The sequence below is a fragment of the Vitis vinifera genome, chromosome 2, assembly GCF_030704535.1.
Source record: "Vitis vinifera cultivar Pinot Noir 40024 chromosome 2, ASM3070453v1".
NCBI lineage: Eukaryota > Viridiplantae > Streptophyta > Magnoliopsida > Vitales > Vitaceae > Vitis > Vitis vinifera.
In genome coordinates this window covers 1,350,049-1,375,491 of record NC_081806.1, presented here as the reverse complement: position 1 = coordinate 1,375,491, position 25,443 = coordinate 1,350,049, and the positions used below count along the sequence as shown (strand labels likewise).

Below are 25,443 nucleotides of genomic sequence, written 5' to 3'. Positions count from 1 at the left end.
ATATGCAATTGTCAATATATTGATTATTACATACTTGCATATAAGTGTCTCTTGCATTCACTTGTTTAAATTTGCGAAAAAAGACCATCAACCTATTCACCCCCCCTCTAAGGTGATTACCATAGGTTGAATTAGCCTCAAATTCCTAACAATTTATATATATATATATATATATATATATATATATATATATATATATATATATATATATATATATATATATATATATATATATTTTCCCAAGGCCTTTCTTTCATCCAATGCACACTGCCTTTTTTTTTTTTTTTCTTGACACTGACACTGTTTTTTTTTTCTTCCAGCAACATGCACACAACTACAATGTCTCAATACAATAAATACAAGTATCTATATCAGCCCTCCAAAGTCCAGAAATCATGTAATTCTTCATATTATTTATTTATTTTCCTTTCAATCTAAAGCCTCCACAAACAACTTATTTATTTATTATATAAATCTAAAATTTCTTTTCTTCCTCTGATTTTTTTTTTCATTTTAAATTTATTTATTTATTTTTCTATTCCATTGAAATTTTTGAAATTTTCCTATCTTCATCAATAAATCAACCTATACTTGCAAATTTTCAAACATTTTGATCTAAAAGTTAAATAAACAAACCCTAACCTAGATTTGGATTTTCCAAAAAATATCTAATGTGTTTGAAATTAACTAATGAATTTAAAATATTAATCTAGGGGTTAGAATCTTACCTATAGAGATCTGTTCTTCAAACCCTGAAATCCAACTCCAATTTTACGTTCTCAGGAACGCTTTATGAACAGGAACGCGATTCAGAAAAGAACAGGAAAAACAAAATTCTAATTTATACCTAGGGTATTATTCGTAAAATTACCTTTTCACCATTCTTCCATTTTATTAAATTAATTAATTACTATTATCAATTTCCTAAATTACCCCTAAAAAAACTTGGGCATTACATCCTCCCATCCTTAACAAAAGTTTAGTCCTCTAAACTTGACATACCTGAGTCTTGAAATAATTGAGGATGTTTTTATCTCATTTCTTCTTCTAACTCCCAAGTGGCATCTCGGATACTATGATTGCTCTACTAGACCTTTACCAACTTGACAATAGCATGTCGTAGTACCTTATCCATCACATTCACAATTTAGACGGGTACCTCTTCATAGGTCAAGTCCTCAGAAATTTGAATAGGCTCCAACTCCACAACATGAGAGGGATCATAAATATATTTTCTCAAGGTCAAAACATAGAATACATTATGAATCTTAGATAGACTTGGGGGCAAGGCCACTTTATAAGCCAAAGTGCCTACTCTTTCTAATACCTCAAATGGTCCCACAAAACGAGGACTGAGTTTCCCTTTTCTTCCAAATCTCATTATAGACTTCATAAGTAAAACTTTCAAGAAAACATGATCACCCACCTCAAACTCCAAATCTCATCTGCAATTATCAGCATAACTCTTCTGTCTACTTTGTGCTACTTTCAATATTTCCTTAATTAAAGAGACCTTTTCAACAATCAACTGCACAAGTTCAAGCCCCAAAAGTTTCTTCTCTCCAACATCATCCCAACAAACAGGAGATTGACATCTCCTACCATACAACGCCTCAAAAGGTGTCATCCCAATTCTAGCTTGAAAGCTATTATTATAGGCAAACTCCACTAGGGGCAAATAATCATCCCAATTACCTTTTAGGTCCAAAGCACAAGCTCTCAACAAATCTTCCAAGACTTGAATTACCCTCTCTGATTGACCATCAGTCTGCGGATGAAAAGCAATACTAAAACTCAACTTAGTACCTAATGCTTTCTGTAAACTATGCCAAAATCTGGAAGTGAAACGAGGATCTCTGTCAGATACTATAGAAATAGGTACACCATGCATTCTCACAATCTCCTTAATATAAAGAGAAGCCAAACGATCCATAGAAAAATTAACTTTCATAGGCAGAAAAATGAGCAAACTTTATCAATCAATCAACAATCACCCAAATTGCATTATTGCCCCCTAAGGTCCTTGGTAACCCAGTCACAAAATCCATAGAAATATGTTCTCATTTCCACTCGGGAATAGAAAGTGGTTGCAAAAACCTTACTGGTCATTTATGCTCAACTTTCACTTGTTGACACACCAAACACTGAGCCACAAATTGTGCAATATCTCGCTTCATACCTAACCACCAATAATTCTGTCTCAAATCTTTGTACATCTTTGTCCCTCATAGGTGGATCACAAACCTAGAATAATGAGCTTTTTCCAAAAGCTCTCTCCTTAAGTCTCCATCATTTGGGACACAAAGTCTAGTCCTAAACCTCAAAATCCCATCATCTGATAAAACAAAGTCAAGCTTACTGCCCTTTTTAACCTCTTCCACAAGTTGTACTAAATTCAAATCATTCTTTTGTAGGGCCTTAATTCTCCAAACTAAGTCTAGTTGCACTCTAAAGTTCGCCACAAGAGCTCCCGAGTCCAAAACTCTTATATGGACTTGCATACTCCTCAAATCTCCCAATAATTGCCTCTGACAACCTCTAATAATTGCTAAGGAGCCAACAGATTTCCTGGTTAAGGCGTCAACCACAACATTCGTTTTCCCTGGGTGATATTGAATAATGTAGTCATAGTCTTTAAGTAGTTCAATCCACCTCCTCTGTCTCATGTTCAACTCCTTTTGGGAAAATAAATACTTCAAGCTCTTATGATCTATGAATATCTCATAAGTTTCACTAAAAAGAAAATGTCTCCAGATCTTAAGTGCAAAAACCAATACAACTAACTCCAAATCATGAGTAGGATAATTTTGTTCATAAGGTTTCAACTACCTAGAAGCATAAGCTACAACTTTCCCATGTTGCATAAGAACACAACCCAAACCCTGATAAAAGGTATCACTATACACCACAAACCCTCCTGAGCCTGAAGGGATAGTCAAAATAAGGGTTGTCACTAATCTGTTCTTTAACTCTTGGAAACCATGTTCACAATCATTAGACCACTCAAACTTAACCCCTTTCTAAGTCAATCGGGTCAGAGGTAGGGCGATCTTAGAGAACCCCTCAATAAACCGCCTATAATAACTAACCAGTCCTAAGAAACTTCGAATTTCAGTCACAGTATTAGGTCTTCTCCAATTTGACACAACATCTACCTTTCCAAGGTCAACAGAGATGTCATCCTTGGTCACCACATGCCCAAGGAAAGAGACTTTATCTAACCAGAACTCACATTTCTTTAGTTTAGCATACAATTGCTTATCTCTGAGAGTCTGCAATACAATACTCAAATGGTGTTCATGCTCCTCCCTACTCTTCGAGTACACCAAAATATCATCTATAAAAACCACCACAAATTGATCTAGATAGGGCTTGAATACCCTATTCATTAAATCCATAAAAGCAACAGGTGTGTTAGTCAAACCAAAAGGCATAATCAAAAATTCATAATGTCCATATCTAGTTCAAAAAGCAGTCTTGGGTATATCTTCACTTCTAACCCTTACCTAATGATAACCAGACCGAAGATCAATTTTAGAGAACACATATGCACCCTGAAGTTGATCAAACAAATCATCAATCTGAGGAATGTTCCTAACCGTCACCTTATTCAACTTTCTATAATCAATGCAGAGTCTCATAGATCCATCTTTTTTCTTTACAAATAAAACAGGAGTTCCCCAAGGTGAAACACTAGGCCTAATGAAACCTTTATCTAGCAACTCCTGAAGTTGAATCTTCAACTCCTTAAGCTCCATAGGTGCCATTCTATAAGGGGCCTTAGAGATAGGAGTTGTCTTTGGTGCCAAATCAATGGTGAACTCCACCTTCTTCTCTGGTGGCAAGCCAGGTAGATCATCTGGAAAGACATCAGGATAGTCTTTTACAATGGGTATGTCTTCCAACTTTAAATCATGTTCCTCATTCACAACGTAAGCTAAAAAGCCTTGACAACCTTTCTTGAGCAAAGAACTAGCTCGCAAGGCTGAGACCATGCGTAATGGTTTGTCCACATGCTTCCCCTCAAAACTAAAATCAGGCTGACCAGGAATTCTAAACGTCACTCTTTTCCCAAAACAATCAACAAATGCATGGTATGAAGCTAACCAATCCATCCCCAAAATCACATCAAAATCCTGGAGCTCAAGAAGTACTAAATCAACTGTCATCTCTCTATACCCAATCATCACACAACAATCTCTAAGTATTTTATTAACCACAACAAAATCTCCCAAAGGAGTAGCAACAAATAAATCAAAGTTCATGTTATCAATCGATATACCTAACAAACCAACAAAAGATACAGAAACAAAAGAGTGTGTTGAACCAGGATCAATTAAGGCTCTAGCAAATAAGGTGTGAATTCGAAGAGTACCTGTCACTATATCAGACGTAGCATGAGCATCTCTATGAGTCATAGAAAATACCCGCCCTTGAGCCCTGGGCTTCTATCTATCCTTTTTATTATCCTCCTTAGGCTTTCCAAATACAAACTTCCTACTCTCTAGACAATCCCGAACCATATGTCCTTGTTTTCCACAACCAAAGCAAGTTTTTGTCTCTCTATAGCATGGTCTATCTCCATGCTTCTTGCCACAAGTAAGACAAATCCCATCTAAATTTTGTGTTGTTTTTCTTTTATTCTGATTTCTACTTGGAGTAGACCTTTTCTGTGCTTGGTTACCATGAACACCATCATTTCTATTTTTCTTCCTTTGTTGTTCCCTATACTGGTGAAGCTCTTCATTATCCTTTTCTGTAATAAGGGCTCTGTCTACCACCTCTGAATAAACACTAAGCTTCAGAATTGATATCTTATTCTTCAAATAAGGCTTTAGTCCATCCTGAAACTTTACTGTTTTTTCCTCTTCTATAGCAATCAACTGTGGGGAAAAATGTGATAGTTCGGTAAACTTAGCCTCATACTAGGCCACGATCAAATTCCCTTATTCAAAAAGAACAAACTCTCCCACCTTTTGTCGTCGAATACTGTCAGGAAAGTACTTCTTATAAAAAGCCTCCCTAAACTGACTCCAAACAATAGGTCACTAATCTTCCAAAAGCCTTTTAGTCATGCGCCACCAATGGTCTACCTCTTTGTCTAGCATAAATGCTACATAAGAGGCTTTTTGCTCCTCAGAACAATCAATGACATCAAAGAATTTCTCTATCTTCATAATCCAAGCCTCTGCCTTTGTTGGATCTGAAATACCAGAAAAGTAAAGGGGGACTAACTTCTTAAAGTCGTCAAAGGAGCTACCCCTAGTAGATGAGGATTGTCCTTGACCATTACTTCCAGTAGCTTTAGCTTAACGCTCAACCAAGCCAGTCAAAGTCCCTAAATATCTATAAAGCCCTTCAGTACTCATAGAGGGCAAAGCCTTAGGTGGAGGAGGTATATCATCATTAGCTTGACTGTTTTGGAAAGATGAAGGTCTCCTTGGTGGTATGATGTCCTATAAAGCAGCAGGTATAACTAAATTAGTCACTAAGAAGTCAAATAAGCAAATCAGAATTGTAAGGAATAAAAGGAATCAAACTAGATGAAGTTGAAACTTAAACTAATGCATCACTCATCTATTCCCAAAGGTAAACTAAACAAGTTCCCATCAAGATCACAACCTAGTGCTCTGATACCACTCTGTCACGCCCCAAGACCCACTCCAAGGGCGTGACGGTCATTTCACACCTCAAACCCAAAGGTTTAAAGTGTAACCTGACCCAAACAATCATATTGTAATTGGAAGTAACCAATTACCAAATACCTGTTCAGAGTAGCGAAACAAAATTCTAAAATCTTCAAACTTAACTTTAAAACTAAGCATCCATCAACCAAAATCCATTATCCAAATAGATTGCAAACTCAACAAATCAAGTTGTGGACCCCGCATTTCGTGCTCATGCGTTTCCCACTTGATGGCGAGCTCGAATTTTATTTGAAAAATTAATTTTATTCATTGTTTGAAAAATGACTTGGAGTCACCACTTATTTTTGTTTTATTTTTAAGAGGGTAAACAAAATAAGAAAGAAAACCCTAGGTGTGACTCCTTATTTTGGAAAAGGTGATCTACGAAAAACCGGATCAGGTTCGAGGGTTAGGTTACTTATCGGGAAGGTACGGTAAAGACCGTAGCACTCCTCTAAGTCCTTAAAGTCGGGTCTCTACTAATGAGATGAAGCAATCATGGCAATGGATGAGGGAATCAACGAATACTCAGAGTGATCATGCACATGTGAGAATCTAAACATGCATATAGAAAAACCAAAAATGGAGTGGATGCATACCTGGGCAACGATCCTCAATGCGCTATCAAGAAGTGAGGTTAGTGCACAATTAAGGAATAATTTCTAGCATGCCATAGAGTAGAATAAAATCTATCATGCATGATAATTAAATCAATCAATCAATCAATTAATCAATCGATCAGTCTCATATGTGGGGCCCCCACCAAAGCCCGTTTATTTTAGCATGAATAAATTCTGTAAATTCCATCACTCGGAATTACAGAATTCAATCCTCGCTTATTTTTAAAAACTTATTTAAAATAAAGGAGATGTAGAAATTGTTTGCCATAAGGAAAGATGGCAACAAAGTTTTATTAAAAATGGGATTCTTGAGTGATCTAAAAAAAACTCCAATGATGAAGGATGGGAAAATTGGAATTATTTGAAAATCAGAATTTGAGAAAGATATTTACAAAATAGGATTTGAGAAATCATTTTCAAAATCAAATAAGAAGGAAACCAAGAATGTCACATGGCCCAAAGGTGGCCATGCAAACCATGCATCAGGGGGTCTGGAATAGGTGGCAAATGGACTCTAGAGCCATTTTGTTTGACAAACAGCTTGCTGTTGTGGCTGCATCCATATTGACTGTACCCAAACTTGTAACGCTGACTTTGTTCTTCATCGGAATTTTCTTATTAGCATCTCTTTTACCACCAGTTATGCTCATGGACTTCAATTCAACAACCAAACAGCACTAGGCACAAGCCACAGAAGGAGATGATATTTCTCTCAACCAAACATCAAGCATGGCCTTACCAAATCGGTCAATATTCTTGTTTGTCACTTCCCATAGATTGGCAAATATAACAGGGGAACCAGCTGATAAATAGGAAAGATGAGTACCATGTGGGGTGTATTGCCCATTTAGGTTCCCGTGCTTCTTTCCCAAAATCCTTTTGTCTTGTGAAGGCGATCCTTTGCTCAATAATAAGATCCCAGGCCTTTTCACTTAAAGCATAGAGGATAATGAACTTTATGAAATCAAGTGGGATGGAGAAGATGATGTTATTGAGCCAAATTACACCAGCCCGACTCCAACCAATTCCTTCAATTACAGCAAAGCTCCAATTAGCATGGACTGCAATCAAAGTAGCAACTAGCTGAGCAACCAAGAAAGCCTCCACGAGCAACAAGCCAGGACACTCAACATAAGACCAACTTCAAGATCGGGTCACAAATATGAGAGCCTGACTGACAGTGTTCACTTGCAGGTATATTGCAGTCGCAAGCTTTCAGAAGTCCTCATGAGTTATTCTCTCAATGGTTGACACATGAAATACCCACGGGAAGAAATCTGTTTTGTATGCAACCCAAAAGAAAATGACTATCATCATTGCCAAGTAACTGCCAAGAACAATGTCAATTGTAAAAAATCTCAGCCAGCTTCTATCTGTCTGGTAGAGGAGATGGTTTCACTCTGTCCTTTGATATTGTCATAATGGTACCATCACTGAGAATCGCAATGATGAGCAGCATAAAAGGCGGGAAGTCAAACTCCCAGATGAGGACCAACAGCATGAAACCAAGCACGGTGCGAATTGTGATGGAAACCGCATATATAGTATAATTTTTCATCCTTCAGAAGATTGCTCGATCGGTCAAAACAGCACTGATGATAACACTAAGGCCAGATTCAGTGAGGGCAATATCAGAAACACTACGAGCTGCACCAGTTGCATCAGCAACAACAATACCAATGTCAGACTTCTTAAGCGCAGGAGCATCATTAATCTTGTAAATATGAGAGTCTCAATCTTCAAATTGGATGTAGAGGATTCATCACTTAGCGTTTATTTTTTATTTTTTTAAATACCAGAAATTAGTAATCCCACGTGGTCTGCCAGGCACTGAACTCTTGCTGAAGGTGATATGATACCCAACTAACAACGCCACGCAAAGCGTTGAGAAATAGACATTGCAACTGAATTTGGTACCCAGCTGGACTGAGTCGGCAGTGAAGTGGATGCCGCAACTGAGTTTGATACCCAGCTGAACTGAGTTGGCAGTGAGGTGGTGATGGTGGAGGCGTTTCGCAGCCGGCGGCTTGCCGCCGGCGTCGTTCGAGGACAACTTCTTTTTGGCTTTCTTATAAGATTTGCATCTACTACATTGGTGCTGGGGGAAACAGCATTCAGTTTTCACCTTCGCCTGATTGCATAGTCACAGAATCTCTAAGAAGCATTGATCTAAAGAATGCACCTAACGTTTCATGCCTTACAGGGAGGCCAAGCACATCAACGAAGACATCCATCACGAAGTGATCCTGATCCACCGTCTACTAGAGTGGTGACAGGGTGGAGAGGTCCACGAAGGCTACCAACGACAAGACGGTTGAAATCCTCGACTTGCTCAGCCAGATGCTCTTAAGTTGGAATCAATTTGAGCGTAAGGCAGATGAGACATATTGGTGCAGACTATGCTCGATGGATCCATGTATGAAGGGGAAGAGGGGTATGAGATAAATGTGAAGAGGTAGACAGTGGGCATGAGAATATAAAGGAAGAAGGTGTTTTAGTGGTATGATTAGATGGTAAGAAAGAAAATGGGTATGGATAGGTACAGTCCTGCATGGGATTATGGGTATGACAATATGGGGTTGATTGAAATGGGTTTAGTGGAGTGGCTTAATGGGTATGTAGAGGTGTCGACATCGTTGGTGCTATGGGTAGTGATGGGTGATGCAATCAATTAATGGAGCAATTTGCTGAGATATGTATGCGAGGGTTCATGCATGCATGTGGGAAGGGTTGAAAAGAAACCGGCCTGAAATACGTGATAGAGTAAGTGGTCCCACTCAACAATGAGATGCCTCTCTTTACTAGCTTTGAATTGGAACTTCAGCCTCAATTTGTTGCTTTAAAACCACCATCTTATTTTCAACCTTTTCCCAGCCTGCAACAGCTTCTTCAACAACTTTGGCACAATTTTCATGAACTTCATCGCCACTGGCGGCAACTTTGGATGTAACTTCTGGTGACTGAGTGCCCGGTGATGAAACCCCTTTAGGAGAAGACCCACTGAATACTTCTACACATGACTAGGCTACCAATAAATTCCAAATGGCATCCCTGAACCAACTGAGCCTTCATGGAGCTTCACGACCGAAACTCATCACCAAAACACAAACTCTTCTCCACCATATTGGCTACCTTCAAAGCTTCATCTTAGAACACATTGGCGTCACAGCATCCCAAAATCACCAACAGTCAAGTCAATCTCCAGAATGGATCAACGTGGGAGAACAGAGCCCATCAACCATTTCCCCATAATGTCAGGTCTAGCTATAACCAACTTCTTCCAAACCCGAAACCTAAAGATGATCCTCTCCAACTAGCACAACAAGAAAAATCACCAAGCCATCTTTCTTCTTCCTTTTCTGCTTGCTCTCCTCAAACCTCCAATGTCCCTCTATCACTCTCTCCGTTTCTACTTAGTTCTCCCCAGAAAAAACCCCGTCTTCTCTTCTTTTCCCTAAGAAAAACCAAACAAAAGCTCCTCCTCCCAAAAGATCTCCCCCATTGGAAAAAAAAAACTTCCTTCTCTCCAAGCTATCCCCCAGAAAACTCTCCTCCTTCTGCCAGAGAACCTCCCTGCTAAAATATCCCTCTCAATCCTCTCATATCTCTCAACAAACACGTCCCAAAAAGCAACCTCCTCCCCTGCAGCTGGCCTGCTACCGGTAACAGAATCCGCTCCCCCTGTAGAATATGCTCCTCATACGTGTCTCACCCTCATTCACTCTTCAATTCCACTACTTGATTCCTCAGCAATCAGCCCATAAACGACATGTGGCCTTATGAGATTGTGACACTTGGCAAACATAGGCTGCAAGAAAGTGAGCCCCAAATGGGGGTTTACACAAGTGCTAACAAATTTTCATAATCTCCAAATCTCAACTTCAAGCTATCATAAAAAAATTGTAAGTTCAAATCTAAATAGCTTCCAAAAACCAAATAATCCAAATGAACATAACTTATAAGCTAACAATGTCTAAAATTAACTTCCTAAGCAAAAAAAAAAAAAAAATCCTAATGATGACCATTCTCCGACCTAGCCATCACTCCTCGCCCGAACTAAGGATACCTGAAAAACTATCAACAAAAGAATGATCTCAAAGCCCAATAAGGAACATTAATGCAATCCATGGATCAAACATTTCAAAATCATTTGCAAAATAGGGAACATTATAACTAATTATTTTCATAAACCTTTAAGTCAATTTTGCCAATACATTCAAAACTTTTAACTGTATACTTTCAATTCTGATTCAAACATTTTCATATCAAATTCAATCAAAACATTCAAATCATTTATTTTCTCTGGTCATCAAACATCAAATAGTGCCCAGTTAGGTGGGACTTTCAAATAGGTGGCTAGCCTCAAATTGTTCCTTTAAGGTGGACGGAACCAAATACTACTAGTACTAATAACCTCTAACCAAACCCCTACAGGCTGGGGTCCAAATCAATTACATTTCCTACCAAGAAATGTAAAAGTCAACTATTATATCCTATTGACAAGGGCCAAATAAACCAAAGCCAAACACTTATTTCAATTATTCGAATTTGCAAAACATAATGTCTCCACATTTCTCTGTTGTAAACAAAATATAAAGTTCTAACATACTCTTCATACAAAACATATTTGATCCATGCATAAAACGAATATTAATTCAAAATATTTCCAAAGATGTATATAAAAATTTGTTTCAAAAAAAATAATAATAACTGCATTAATTTCTCTTACCTCAAAAGAAGTCCTCGAAAACTTGGGAGAAAAATAATTCTAGAAAATCTACTCTTCATCTAATATAACATAAGAGAAATAACTATTACTATTTATCTTTCATTTAACTAAATTATTCCTTATTTAAATAAAATTAATAAATTCCCAATTTGTTTCTAATAACACATTACTAATTTAATTAAATTGCAATTTTATTTCATTATAAAAATTCTATATAATTTTTTTTTTACTAAATCTCTCATTCTATTTATTACAATAAACCATTATTACTATTATCTTATTTATTAATTTAAAACTAAATATTATTATTTTATTAATTATCAAATTTAATAGCCACTCAAACCATTACCCACTTATCTCAGTACACACAAAACCAATAAAGCAAAGCAGGTACTTCTCATTGCTATCATCATTATTATGATGATTCATTATTTATTTTTATATATATTTTGTTTTTTTTTTCCAAGGCCTTCATTCCATCCGATGCACTCTGCCTCTTTTTTTTTTTCTTTCTTAACCCTGACATGGTTTTTTTTTTTTCTTCCAGCAACGTGCACACAACTACAATGTCTCAATACAATAAATACAAGTATCTATATCAGCCCTCCAAAGTCCAAAAATCATGTAATTCTTCCTATTATTTATTTATTTTCCTTTCAGTCTAAAGCCTCCACAAACGACTTATTTATTTATTATATAAATCTAAAATTTCTTTTCTTCCTCTCATTTTTTTTCATTTTAAATTTATTTATTTATTTTTCTATTCCATTGAAATTTTTAAAATTTTCCTATCTTCATCAATAAATCAACCTATACTTGCAAATTTTCAAACATTTTGATCTAAAAGTTAAATAAACAAACTCTAACCTAGATTTGGATTTTCCAAAAAATATTTAATGTGTTTGAAATTAACTAATGAATTTAAAATATTAATCTAAGAGTTAGGATCTTACCTCTAGAGATTTATTCTTCAAACTCTGAAATCCAACTCTCGGAAAAGAAAATAACAAAAAGAATAAAATTCTAATTTATACCTAAGGTATTATTCGTAAAATTATATTTTCACCCTTCTTCTATTTTATTAAAATAATTAATTATTATTAGCAATTTCTTAAATTACCCCTAAAAAAACTTGGGCGTTACAATTATAGAGCTCAAAGAGAAGCTGTGGACCCCGCATTTCGGCTCAATGCGTTTCCCACTCGATGGCGAGCTCGACTTTTGTTTGAAAAATTGATTTTATTGATTAGGAAAAATGACTTGGAGTCGCCACTTATTTTTGTTTTATTTTTAAAGGATAAACAAAATAAGAAAGAAAAACCCTAAGTGTGACTCCTTATTTTGGAAAAGGTGATCTGCGAAAAACCGGATCGGGTTCGGGGGTCAGGTTACTCATCGGGAAGGTACGGTGAAAACCGTAGCACCCCTCTAAGCCCCTAAAGTCGGGTCTCTACTAATAAAATGAAGCAATCATGACAATGGACGAGTAAGACAGTGAATACCCAGAACTATCATGCACATATGAAAATCAAAACATGCATATAAAAATACCAGAATGGGAATAGATACGTACTTGGGTGACGAGCCACAATGCGCTATCAAGAAGTGAGGTTAGCGCACAACTAAGGAATAATTTCGAGCATGTCATAGAGCAAAATAAAATCGATCATGCATGGCAATTGAATCAAATAAACAATCAATCAATCATAAGGAAATCACATATGTTGGGCCCCCACCAAAGCCCGATCGATCTTGCATGAATTAATCTCACAAATTCCATTATTCTGAAATTATGAAAGTGACATTCACGCTTATATAAAACCAAGAGGAACATGAGATTATTTGAAAACCGGAATGAAATTAAAATTGTTCGAGTGAAGACTGGATTTTTGAAATTTGTTTGAAAATTGGAGTATCGAAAATTATTTGGAAATTGGAGTTTTGGAAATTAAATTTAAGAATTGAAATTTTAGGGATTAAATTCGAATGAAAACATAATTTTGAAAATTATTTGGGAAGTAGAAACTATGAAAGTTAAATTATGAAAATTGGGACTTTAGAAATTAAATTTTGAAAGAAATTAGAATTGGAAATTATTTAAGAATTAGAAATCATGAAAATTAAATTACATATATTGGAATTTTGGAAATTATTTGAAGGTGGAATTTTTTTAAAGATAAATAACTAAAATGATGATGATAATAATATTAATAACAATAATAATAATAATAATAATAATAAATAAACGTGAATAGTGAAATTTTTGAAATTGAAAATTAAATTTGGGAGTTGGAATTTTGAAGGATTATTAAAAGATGAAATTTTAAAATGAACTTGAAAATTAGAATTTTAAAAAAATATTTGAGGAATGAGATTTCTTAAAGAATTAGATTTTGATATTGGAAGTTTTTAGGAAATTACGTGAGAATGGAAGTGAGAATATGACCATTAGAAAGTGTTAAATTAATTGAGAAAGAAACTAGATTATGCGTGGAGGATAAAATAATAACAAAATAAAAAAGAAAAAGAAAATGGGCATGCTTAGGATTGAGTGCATAGGTGGCTGCCCATTTTCTTTGATGATGGCCCTGTTATTCCTCTGACTTGCACTTTGTCCCATGATGAAATTGAATTCACCCATGGATTATATGACCAGCATGCCGACCCTTCCACCAGCATGAACCCAGATAATCACTTAGGGCTTTAAGCTTTGGCGTCGGCGTCAGTGTTGGCGGAGCGCAGCCGCGCGAGCAGGTCCTCCAGTCGGTGAGTCGACGCTGGCGTAGGCATGGTTGCCGGCGGTGTGACATGCGAACTCCACACGTGTGTCGGAAGACAAAGAGAAATGGGTATGGAGATGACGTGCTTAGTGTGATGAATGAGTTGGAATGATATCTAGAAAGCTCTCCTCAAGCCCCAAGAGTTGCTCCCCTGCCTTTTTTTTTCCTAGCTGCTGCCCCCTTTTTTAGCCGTTCCTCTCTCTCTCCTCATCTTTCCCAGATTTTTCCCCCTTAAATCTCCCGCTACTTCCCGTCCTCTCCATCACTTCCAATCTCACCCACTCCCCTAAAAAAAATAATATTTTTCCCCTCCCTCTCCCTGCCAACAAGGGGGTCTACAGAAGCCTAAAGATATCATGTACATATTTCAAAAATGGTTTTGAAGCAGATTTGATTTTCCTATCACGAATGCACTTTCGGAAAAAATACAGGAAAGGTTGTGACTGCACTCACTGGTAAAGGAAAAGATGAAGCCAAACTTGAAGAGGTAGAAAAAGTAGGGGAAAAAAAAGAAAGGGCTTGTTTTTCAAGAAGATTTAGAAAACATGTTTGACAGATTTTTTTTATTTATTTATTATTATTATTAAAAAAAAAGGTTTTATCTGCCAAAACAAGTGATTTTATCACCTGTCAGGTGTTTTGTTTGAGACACATTACAAATAAACAGACTTTATTAAAAATTATTTGTAATGTTTATTTATTTATTTATTTATTTATTTATTTTGTTTAAACAAGTTTGTCAGATAAGTGATTTATCAAAATTTTAAAAATTGATTTCTAAAATTACTGTCCAACAAACTTTAATATGAGACCTGAAGTCAAATTTAAAAAAAAAAAATCCCTTCGGAAATTGATATTAAAATAGTTTGGCTTGGAAAATATGAGGAAAGGAATTTTATTTTTATGTTTGATTTATCATGAAAACTATGAAAGTTATAAATTATTTAATTATTATATATGGGAGGAAAAATAATTTAAATAAGTTTAAAGAAATATATAAAAATAATTAATTTACTTTAATTTATATATATATATATATATATATATATATATATATATATATATATTCCTTGTATTTTTCAAAACTAGCCCCTACGCTTTGCTGAAAAATATGCTAGAAAACTATTTATAATATTTGAGTTCTCAAACATAAAAAACTAAAATTCTTTTTAACAACTATTTTGGAAAGCTAATATTTGAGAAAAATGTTGCTAAGCATATGTCTTAGATTTTCTTATTTTGGTTTCTTATAGAAATAAAATCATCTATGCATTTTTTTTAATACTTCTTTTATATATATATATAGAAGAAAAAAAATAGAAAAATAAATTTTAAAAAGTATGCAAGAAAATTCCCGAAATTAAACATATTTTTTTACTTTTCTATTTTTTTTATTTTTTTTTTATTTTAAGGGTTTGGGCCCTCCCAGCCTTTAACTTTTACTTTTCAGGTGAATAAGCAATCATTGATTTTATGTTTGCGAAAATGTTACTTACATATATTTTTCATATTTTAAAATATTTTAATTAAATAAAAATATAAGTACCATGAATTCTTGCACAATGCTTGTTTACCTTATAACTTAAGAATATTCAAAATTCCCAGATTTTAAATGATGCTCTTTTTTTTTATTAAAAATTAATTAGTTAAAAGAGATGAAATAATTTTTATATTTATAAATTTAAATTTTTGATATTTTTATTTAAAAAGCAATTTTTTTTAACAAGAATGTCCATAATTATTTCAAGTATTTATTAAAAGAAATTATTGTTTTTACGATAAAAAATAAGAGTAAAAGTTTGAATTAATTTCCTAACACTTGTGTTTCTTCTTTATCTTTTTTTTTTTTTCTTTAGAATAGCTTTCACAGATAATTTGAAAAATAAAAAATAAAAATTGGCGTTTTTCTTCTCAATCTTTTCTTTATTTTTTTTTTCTTTAGAAAAGCTTTCACAAGTAATTTGAAAAAAAAAATAGAAAATTGGAAAATGTAGACCATAGTATTAGAATTCTATTTAAAATAACTTTAAAAATTATTTTTAACTTTTAAAGATTATTTTGTCTTTGAATTTAACACACATGTTGTAATTATTATTGTTATTATTATTATAGCAAAAAATGACAAATTGAGGAGTCGATGGATGGAGTTCAATTATGTATTAATTAGTTATTATTTAATGTGAAAATAGCAAAAATGGAAATATGGATTGTAACTATTTTTTAAAATAGTTTTTTTGAAAATTGTTTTGAAAAATAAAAATATATTTGAAAATTTAAAATATTTTTTAACCTATTTTTAATATGTTTTAAAAATAATTTTTAGGTCTTATATTTTATTTTTAATTATTTTATATGTTTGTATAATTATTTTTAAAAATAAATAAAAAAAATGTTTTATAAAAACATAGAACATAAAATAGGAATTTTTTTTTTATTTGGGTAAATTTCATTTTTCTATTTCCATGGGTGGACCCACCACCTTATGAGTTATGAGTGGTGGAACTATAGAAGCATAGATCCTTTTTCCAAAACAAGCTGTCCCACCAAGTGCCCTCATAATCAAAAACCAAAATAAATAAAGGAATTTGGAAAAAAAAAAAAAACAAAAACAAAATAAAGGAAAGAAAAAAATAAAAAATAAGACAGAAAAAAGGAAAATGGCCATCAGGCCCATCACTTTCAAACCTTTGTCCCCAAAACACCTCCTTTCGCTTTCTCTTTTCCTTCCCTTTTCCGGTTTTCCCCCCTATATGCCCCACATCCCGGCATCCAAACGCTCCAATTATTAACCCCTTACTCTTACTCTTATCTATCTTCTCAGTCTCCTCTCTCTGCTCAGTCGAGCAGCTCAGCAATGGTCAAACCACAGAGGCCACCCTCTGGCCGTACGAATCTAGCTTCATGCGTTGTGGCCACAATATTCTTGATTTTCATCATCATCGTTGTGTTGATCGTCTTCTTCTCTGTGTTCAAGCCCAAAGAACCCATAATTTCAGTGAATGCAGTGCAGCTTCCGAGCTTCGCAATCTCCAATGGCACCGTCAACTTCACATTCTCGCAGTACGTGTCGGTGAAGAACCCTAACAAGGCGGAGTTCTCGCATTACGACAGCACGCTTCAGCTGCTCTACGGTGGGAATCAAGTGGGCTTCATGTTCATTCCCGCCGGGAAGATCGGCTCCGGCCGGACCCAGTACATGGCTGCCACCTTCGCGGTGGAGTCGTTCCCATTGGGGGCGGTGCCGGAGTCCGTGGGACCCACGATCACCGACGGCCTCGGAGGGTTCAGAATCGGACCCAATTTGGAGATTGAGTCGAGGATGGAAATGGCGGGCAGGGTTAGGGTTTTGCACTTCTTCACGCACCATGTGGATGCGAGAGCTGTTTGTAGGGTTTCCATTGCTGTGAGTGATGGATCTGTTTTAGGGTTTCACTGCTAGTTTAATTTTTTTTTTTTTTTTTTTTTTTTTTTTTTGTGATTTGGGTGTGGAATTCTGATGCCCAATTTGGATCCACAAGTGTAAAAATTAATTTTTGAATTAATTATTAATGTTGTGTTCCATTTTTTTTTCCCAAACTGAGATTCACTTTCTACCCTCACATGCATTTTGGGCATTGAAGTTCATCCATTTGGGTACTTGGAAAAAGACACCAAAAGTTTTCAAAAGCATTCAAAAAGCCATGAATTCAGATAGATAATTAGACGCCGCGGTGGAAAAGTACAATTAAAAAAATAATTTTTTTAAAAAGGCGGGGTTTAATTTCATGTGTCATGGTCCAAAACGACACCGTTTAGTGGAGAGTGGAAGGCAATGGAATCTGGATCATGTGGGATCTGACACGAGGTGGAACATGGCGTCTGTCTTCTTCAATGTCCATCTTCTTCCTCTTCACTCCCGCTCTGTGTGTGGGGGTCTTGAGTGGAGATGGGGCCAATGCCCTTGGGATTGGAGCTAACTTTATTGACTTGGTGGGAATGGGAAAGCTCCATTTGACACTTTTTACACTCTAATTTACCCCCGCTACTTGACCTCTCTTATTTCATTTCACACTCTACCATTCTCCCTAAGAAACAGCCACTGGTGAAGAGGGTAATTTTATTTTTTTTATTTTTTTGGGCATATTTGTAAATAGAAGAAGAGGAGTTAAAATCTTTAAATTGGTTCGTCTTCCTTGAAGAAACACATGTGACCTTGTGTGTTATTTAGGGGTGACGTTTCAAATAGGTGAGACAAGTTTGAAAATTTGTGGGGTTCGATGAAATCAAAATGGACGACATCTATACTTGAAAGTGTGGTCCTAATGTGTTACATGATGGATATTTGTGGTGGTGGTGACATGACATCGGAGTCGATTAACATTATGCAACTCAATTGAATGGGCTTTGATTTTGTGCAAGTACAACAAATTTTAAATATTTTATAAAAAAAATAATTATAATTTATGTCCAATTGAGTTTTACATGGAACTCATCCTTTCAAAATACGAGTTTATGATATATAAAGCATGGATTCATTAAAATGGTGCATTTGTTTTTTTTTAAATGGGTTTAATATAAGAAAAATGCACAAATTGTTATGGTATATAAGTTGCTCCTAATGGATGTGACTTCAAGTGATGATATCAAAAAAGCATCGTTCATTAGCTTAGTCAAACCTAAAAGAGTTAATTTCATTGACCATCTTTGTGATTTTGATTAAATATACTTAATTTTCATTAATTTAAAATTTCATTAACTATTTTTTTATTTTTTTATATGATATTTTCATTTATCTCCCCTTTAATTTAAAATAAGAGATGAAGGAATTTTTAAACTAATAAAAACTAGTTATATTTTGCTAAAATCTTAAGAGAGGTGAGTAAAATTAATCCAACTTAAAAAATAAGCTTATTTTCTTTGAAAGAGAAATTTAGAGTTCGTTTATAACTGTTTTCAAAATAATTCTAAAAAATAGTTTTTAAAAATTATTCTCTATTTTTTTTTATAACAAAAATACATTTGAAAACCTAAAATGTTTTTAACTTATTTTTAATATTTTTAAATATATTTTAAAAATAATTTTTTTATCCAATGTTTTTTTAAAATTATTCTATATATTTGTGTAATTATTTCTTAAATCACTCATAAGAGAATAATAAAAAAATAATTAAAAGATATAATCTAAAAAAATTATTTTTTATTATTTTGTTTTTAAAAATAAAAAACGAAATACAATTTTTAGTTACTAAATAAATTTTTCATGTTTTCTTGTTCTAAAAAATAAAAAATAATTCTAAAAGAACAGCTTCAAACCTCTTAAAATTAATAGGAGAGAGTAATAACTAATCAAAAGAGTTACATTTTTTATATTTATTTTTAAATGATTTTTTAGAAAAATCCCAACAATATCCGCCCCAAACAGCGGGTCATGACAAGATATGAAGGTCAATTTCTAATAAAAAAAATTTAAGAGTTTAACTTTTTCCAAAGTTTTAATCGATCAATGTCACTGTCTAGAACAGATCAGAGTCTATGAAAATGGAGCTCTTAGAGCCTGAGGAATGATTCCTGACTCACTGTAGACTGAATTTTCTCATCCACCCACCCTACCTACCTTTCAGGTTTTTCTTCCTTCCTTTTTTTTTTTTTTTTTGGGGGGTGGGGGGTTGGGTATCAGTAAAAAAATGTCATATGATATGACAAGCAAATTTTATTTCTCTGTGTTTTAGATTAAGTAGTATTCATTTTTTTTTATCATTTGATATGATTTTTTATATTTTATTTTAGTTTTACTTTTTTATATCCTGATTTATTTATTTTTTTATTTACATTGTATTTTTTTTACTAAATAAAAAAATAAAAAATTTAAATTTTTCTATTAAGTCAAAAGTAAAATATTGATATTTGACAATATAACTAAATTGAATCTATTGATAAGTTGAATAGAAAAAGTCAAATTCTCAATCAAAAAACAAATACGTCGTATATATTCTTTGTAAAAATATGTACTCTTATAAAATTAGAAAATCATTTTTTGAAAATAATGATTTTAAGAGTGTTATATTTTTTTAAAATATTTTATAAAATGGTGTTTATAAAAATATTTTTTAAAACTAATATTATTTAAATCAAAAATCCCCAAATGGGTATAGAATTTTCCTACTTTTTTAGATGAAGCTACAAAACCCAATCAGATGGTACTAACTGCAAACTGTGATTATTCCTCTTGTTTACAGAAAGAGAGTATTTGAAACTAAATTATTCCACATGGCCTATAGGATTCTGGGAACAAGATGAATATCCAATATGTAATCCACTTTTGGTAAACTATATAATAATATTTGGGATTTTGGTATGAAAAGGCAGAAGATTCAACAAGCAAAGCAAATATGTTTTGTAGTTGTTGAAAAGCAAGTGGAAGTGGGGTGTTGGTGGCAACAGGCAAAAGTGCTTTTGTTGATTGGTGGGGTAAGCGTAGAGGAATAAGTATAGAAAAGCATTCAGCTTATGAGCTGTTTAGATTCCTAGTTTTAAGCACTTTTGCAACATCATCTCAACCAATATTGAACGAGCAAACCATTTCTCCTACAGGATAAGGGTCTGTTCCTTAGCCTCACACCTCTAAAATACAAGAGAGAGAAAAAAAAAACTCAAATTCAGACCTCTAGTCCATTGCTAAATGAGATGAATCACACCAAAAGGGCTTTGGAGATTGAAACTATAGACCATTGAATTACAATAGGATGCCATATATGAAAAATAGTTTTTGGCTCTCTTAGAGAGGGCATCATATACTTACGTAAAATACAAAATTTCCCAAAATATTCTTCACATTTTTAATTATTTCCGACAACGCTACAAAAACGTCGAAAAACATTTCAAATTTGAACAAATTCTATAAAATAAAAAAATAAAAATAAAAATAAATAAAAAAAAAAAGAAAGAAAGAAAGAAAGAAAGAAAACAGTTTTCAGTCAAAAATTTGTCAAACATGCTTCATAAGTTAAAGAACTGTTTTCTGTTCTCTAGAGCAAAAAAGCAATTCTACCAATCTCCAATCTGAAAGCTACAAGAAATAGGGTACTAGTACTCCTTTAATCAATACATGGATTCCAACAGCTGAGAGATCAATGCTAGTTTTGGAGTCAATACGCAAATATACAAGCTAACAACCAGCAAAATGACATTTCCTTCTGCAAACTAAATGGAAGAAGTGTTTGGTTGGTTGGAAAATACATTGATCATATGCTAATACTATAATATCATCCTTCACATGGAGAACCAAAAAAAAAAAAAAAAAGCATTTTTCCAATGACAAACAGAAAAAAAAAAAAAAAAAAAAAAAAGTCTCAGTAGCTGTACCAAAAATTTAACTGTATTTGTAAAGTTTGGATTTCAAGTACAGTTCAGGTCCCCACCACTGGTGAATTCCATGGGCATGTTTGAAATCTGGGGAAGGAATTGAATTAATTGTTAGAACTGCTGAAGGAATGAGGTGAAGTGGTGGTTCTGACTCCTTTCCTATTGCAGTCATAAATAGACCATGGATTGAGTTCTGGGTAGCCAACCTCTCAATGCCTCCTGCTCCAATGTCCTTCATTTTTTTCCTGTGTTTGAAATACCCGATATATTCGGAGCAGATGTGATCAGCTGGATTAACAAACAAAGATGGAACCCAAGTAGACAAAGCCACAAATTGATCTTCAAACTGGTTCCTTTGGTGGGTACCTTTCACAGCAACAGCTAGCCCTGCTGTGATCAAACTGCTCGCAATTCTGATCCCTTGTTTCACTTTTTTATCCTTAATTCTCTCAATTGGGGCTGAGACGTATGGTGGATTAAAGAGAAAAGCTTCAAGAAAAATGCCCATCTTAGCCATATTCTTTCCAGCAAGCATTGCCATGGCTGAACCCAGGGAATGGCCAGCTAACCAGATATTATTTTCTTGGGTTGCAGCCACCATGTTCCGGACAGCCTGCATTGCAATCTCAAAACGAGATGTCCGGTGAAGTCCATTTTGGAGGAGCTGGAGGTCCAACTTCAAGTCCTGTGAGACAGAATGTGGCTTCCTAATGGTGCCACGGAAGGCAATGACATAATGTGGACTTTCATTTGTTGAGAGAGTACCAGGTGACGCTTGGGGTGTGAATTTATAGATGGCACCAAAAATACAGGAATCAGCATCATCCACAAGCTGGAGAACTATCTGAAATTGAAAGAACTCCCACCAAGGAGGGGCAAGAGCTTGGGACCCTTGACGTTTTTCCTGGCGGTCCCGCTCTAGAATGTAGACACCCTGAACCAAACTCGCAGCCACAGATCTTTGATGGTGCGTATTCTTCCTACATTGGGTAACATATAAGGTTTATTATGTCATCCTCTTGTCAATACGAAAGTAAAACATAAAGCACCCTTCGGAAAAGCTCAAATATAAATCATTTATACAAGGATTAGTTATTATTCCAAGATACAAGTCTTAATTTCCTAGCACAAGTTCAACATTTAACAAAGATTCTTTACAGGCATTTTTATAATTGGTGGATACATGGAACTGAACCTAGAACCTCCACGTCCCCACCTCCAAAGGGCTTGCTGCCTGAGGAAAATTAAATACATACATGCCCTACATTCTATCTTGATGAAACTCTCCTTCAGCATGGAAAGGGAAAGAATGGGGTAGAAGATCTTACCAGTCAACAGTAGTCAGGTGTAATGGTCCTGAAAGGTTGAAATTTTCCCTCTCAGATGGCATTACACCATATATTTCCTTAATTTCTTTCTTCTTGATATATTTGGAAACCGTTCTGCAAAGAAGGATAATGAAAAGCCAGTAAGTGGTTAGTAGTAAACCAACTCGATTTTACCCCCAAAAAAAAAAAAATTTGTGATTATAAAAAAAAATTCCAGAAACATAAAAACAACCGTTCTTTTTCTTAGGTTTCAGACCTTTATAAAAATAATTTAACTGCATTTATTAAATCTAATTGTTCCTTTTCTTTTATTGAAATTAAAATCTAACACCATCATTATTATTTAAGAGGTCCAACCCCCAAATCACTTTTCAGAGTGCACTCCCAACACTTGCTAGCTCTCATGCTTCATGCTTGAATAGCTTAAAAAAGAAAGCAAAATGAAGAGAGATTTGTGCATTGTTCAATACCATGGCTATTCTCTGGTGCACTTTTGTCCTCCAGGGAGGTTTTACTATGACTTGTTATAAAAACAGAACTCTCCAAAGTATAGTCATTATAAGAGCATTACACTCCCAGTACCAAGAAAAGAAAGAAAAAATGAAAGCAAAATAAAGAGATTCTAGATGCAGGATAATCCAAGAAAGAGGCAAATACACAAATTTTCGATGTTGACACCAAGTTACCAAGATTATTTAGATGAAAAATAAAACTATAAATGCACCTATATTGAAACTGTACCATATCTTCATCAGAAAATGATGACAATGGCGTGACATATACCATCTGCAACCCACTGAGAATGCCTGATACTATGTTGCTTTGCCAACTACCTAAATGTGGATTAAGTTATGACAAAACAAGTGATGGCAGCTCATAAACAAATGTGCATACAAGGCCAGGTGAATAATCCAAGTGATGCTATGCAGAACTAAACTAAAATGCATAAAAGATTCATACATGCTCTCATAAAGCTCAGTTTTGATTACATCGAATTAAAATTGACATAGCAGATGCAATTGAAGAACTACTAGAGGACTATGTGACCTGGTTCCCAAACATATTCAGAGTATACCAATAGAATGGAGCTTAGCTCATTTTGGGTTTTTCAAAAAATCTGGTTGTTCCGATATTGGAACAAATATATGCTTATCCACATCTACCAACACAAAATCATGATTAGTGCCAATTTTGCAGTTTCCCAAACTGCCCTGATCCGTAAACTTAGAACCTGATAGCTGGATCATTCGACCACCATACAGACCCACTGATCAAACACCTCTAGCATTTGGACTCGTGTCATTGAATTAAAGTAGCACTTTGAACCAAACATGAAGGAATTTGACAAGAGATACCTAGTTCCAAAACAACCCATCCTTTTTTCCCCTTTATTCCCCGTTTAATTACTGAAAAATCACACAAAAAGACAAATAAAAGCGTGGAATCTCACCAAGAATAGCCAATCCAACTTCAACCCATTACAAGATTCCAAGTCTTCTTCTCATTTCACACAATTTCTCATCAATCCAACAAAAGATTAAAAAAACAAAAAACAAATTCACAGTGAAAAATCTACCTTAGTTCGGCAAAGTAGATAAAGGATATGCACCAAAGACAAAAATCAAAATCAAACCTCCCAAAGAACAACACAAATCGTTTGATCTATTCTTCACAGAAAAAAAAAATGATGATAAAAAAAAGCGCAAAGACTTGTTTGGTAGAAGCCTCTTGAAGGTTGGTGGGCATTATTTTATGAATTTTCTATTTACAATAATTAAAAATACTCTAATCCAAAAGCTAATGGACAAACTCCAAAACAACACAGTCAAGTCAACAGTTTCAAGATCCTAATCGTAGAAGGGTTCGGATCAAGACATAGAATGACAACCCAGAATCCGCCATTTTACTGATTATAATCACCAGTTTATGGGTTTATGAACTGGGTTGGATTCGAAACAAAATAAAATAAAATTCGAATATATATATATATAAACAAAATTGAAATAAATGTACCTTGGGGAAACTACGTGAAGAACAGATCTGAGATGTTTGTTAAAGCTTTTCAGAATCAATTTGGAGTGGAAGATGAAAAATCAAAATTGTTGTTTTCATTTTCAATCTAAACCACGAAAGCTTCGTTCGTTTCGAAAGAGAAAAAGTTCGTGAAACGTCACAAAGTGACGTCGTTTTGGTTTTATCTGATGTTCGGGTGTTTCTCTCCTCTCACGTTGTTCTCGAAGGAGGACCCAAGGTAGCCAGGCCGGGCCGTTTGGGTTTGGTGGAAGTTGCAGAAACTGGGCCTATCGGTCAACTGGCCCAGAAGAGGGCGACCCTCTTTGAATCTGTTTGTGATGTGTAAAAATGGGCCAAACCCAGGGTTTGGGTCTAGTGGTTTTGGGCCAGTAGTTACATCCCTATCGAGAAAGACGACTACTATGAGGGCAAAAGTTTGGTATCGGTACCATAGTCTTTTCAATACCCTAAAGTTCCATCCAATCCAAAACATCACGTGGTGAAAAAACTCCTATCATTTTGTATCTTCATAAATGCTATCTTTTTTTTTTTTTTTTCTTAATTTCACGTATTTTATTTCAAGGGTTCAAATTTATAGCATGATATGTATATTGAGTCTGAATCATAAATTTGAATTTTTAGAAAAATTGATAATTCGATATGATATCAAAGTACGATTTTACAGAAGGTCATAAACAAAACCGCTCTTTCACGATTTGCATGTTATTTTTTCCTTTTGTTGCTCGTTATTAAATAAAAAAAATATAAAAACAATCTAATTGCAAAATAGAGAAACCCTTGCATTGTCCAAAATTAGCTTGTATTTCTCCTCATCGTTTCACTCTCTGCATTCCTTCTCCGTCTTCAAAGTTATTCTTGCTTATGCCAACACACCATCATTAACATATTTATTTTTCATTCTTCTCCCACCTTTTTCCTTCTCCT

General features: G+C 34.4%; 2 protein-coding genes and 1 pseudogene across 4 annotated transcripts; 1 reads left to right on the top strand and 2 right to left on the bottom strand.

Annotated features, from left to right (window-relative positions):
* Positions 1-6,789: 6,789 nt before the first annotated feature.
* On the bottom strand, positions 6,790-13,846 carry LOC100853245 (ATPase 11, plasma membrane-type-like; annotated as a pseudogene).
* Positions 13,847-16,513: 2,667 nt separating this feature from the next.
* Positions 16,514-17,375, top strand: LOC100244412 (uncharacterized). The gene has a single exon (XM_002268102.4). It carries the CDS (start codon positions 16,671-16,673, stop codon positions 17,253-17,255), a length of 585 nt encoding a protein of 194 aa, XP_002268138.1. The 5' UTR covers positions 16,514-16,670; the 3' UTR covers positions 17,256-17,375.
* A 3,579-nt stretch (positions 17,376-20,954) lies between these two features.
* On the bottom strand, positions 20,955-24,680 carry LOC100266730 (GDSL esterase/lipase At4g10955). 3 transcript variants are annotated; one of them, XM_002268187.5, is made up of 4 exons: positions 24,499-24,680; positions 23,227-23,318; positions 22,486-22,599; positions 20,955-22,137 (listed from the first exon to the last, which is right to left on the bottom strand). In XM_002268187.5, the coding sequence occupies exons 3-4, from the start codon at positions 22,545-22,547 to the stop codon at positions 21,165-21,167; spliced, it is 1,035 nt and encodes a 344-aa protein (XP_002268223.1). In that variant the 5' UTR covers positions 22,548-22,599; positions 23,227-23,318; positions 24,499-24,680; the 3' UTR covers positions 20,955-21,164. The 3 variants fall into 3 exon arrangements, with proteins under 3 accessions (XP_002268223.1, XP_010659350.1, XP_010659371.1); XM_010661048.3 differs by lacking the exon at positions 23,227-23,318 and having other exon boundaries at positions 24,499-24,572; XM_010661069.3 differs by lacking the exons at positions 23,227-23,318; positions 24,499-24,680 and adding an exon at positions 24,062-24,450.
* Between the last annotated feature and the right edge of the window lie 763 nt (positions 24,681-25,443).

Excerpts from the sequence above, each read along its gene's own strand:
- LOC100244412 (XM_002268102.4), top strand. The coding sequence starts at position 16,671 with ATGGTCAAACCACAGAGGCCACCCTCTGGCCGTACGAATCTAGCTTCA.
- LOC100266730 (XM_002268187.5), bottom strand. The coding sequence starts at position 22,547 with ATGCCATCTGAGAGGGAAAATTTCAACCTTTCAGGACCATTACACCTG. Across the intron at positions 22,138-22,485 it reads CACCTGACTACTGTTGACTG|GAAGAATACGCACCATCAAA; the intron begins GTAAGATCTTCT and ends TACCCAATGTAG.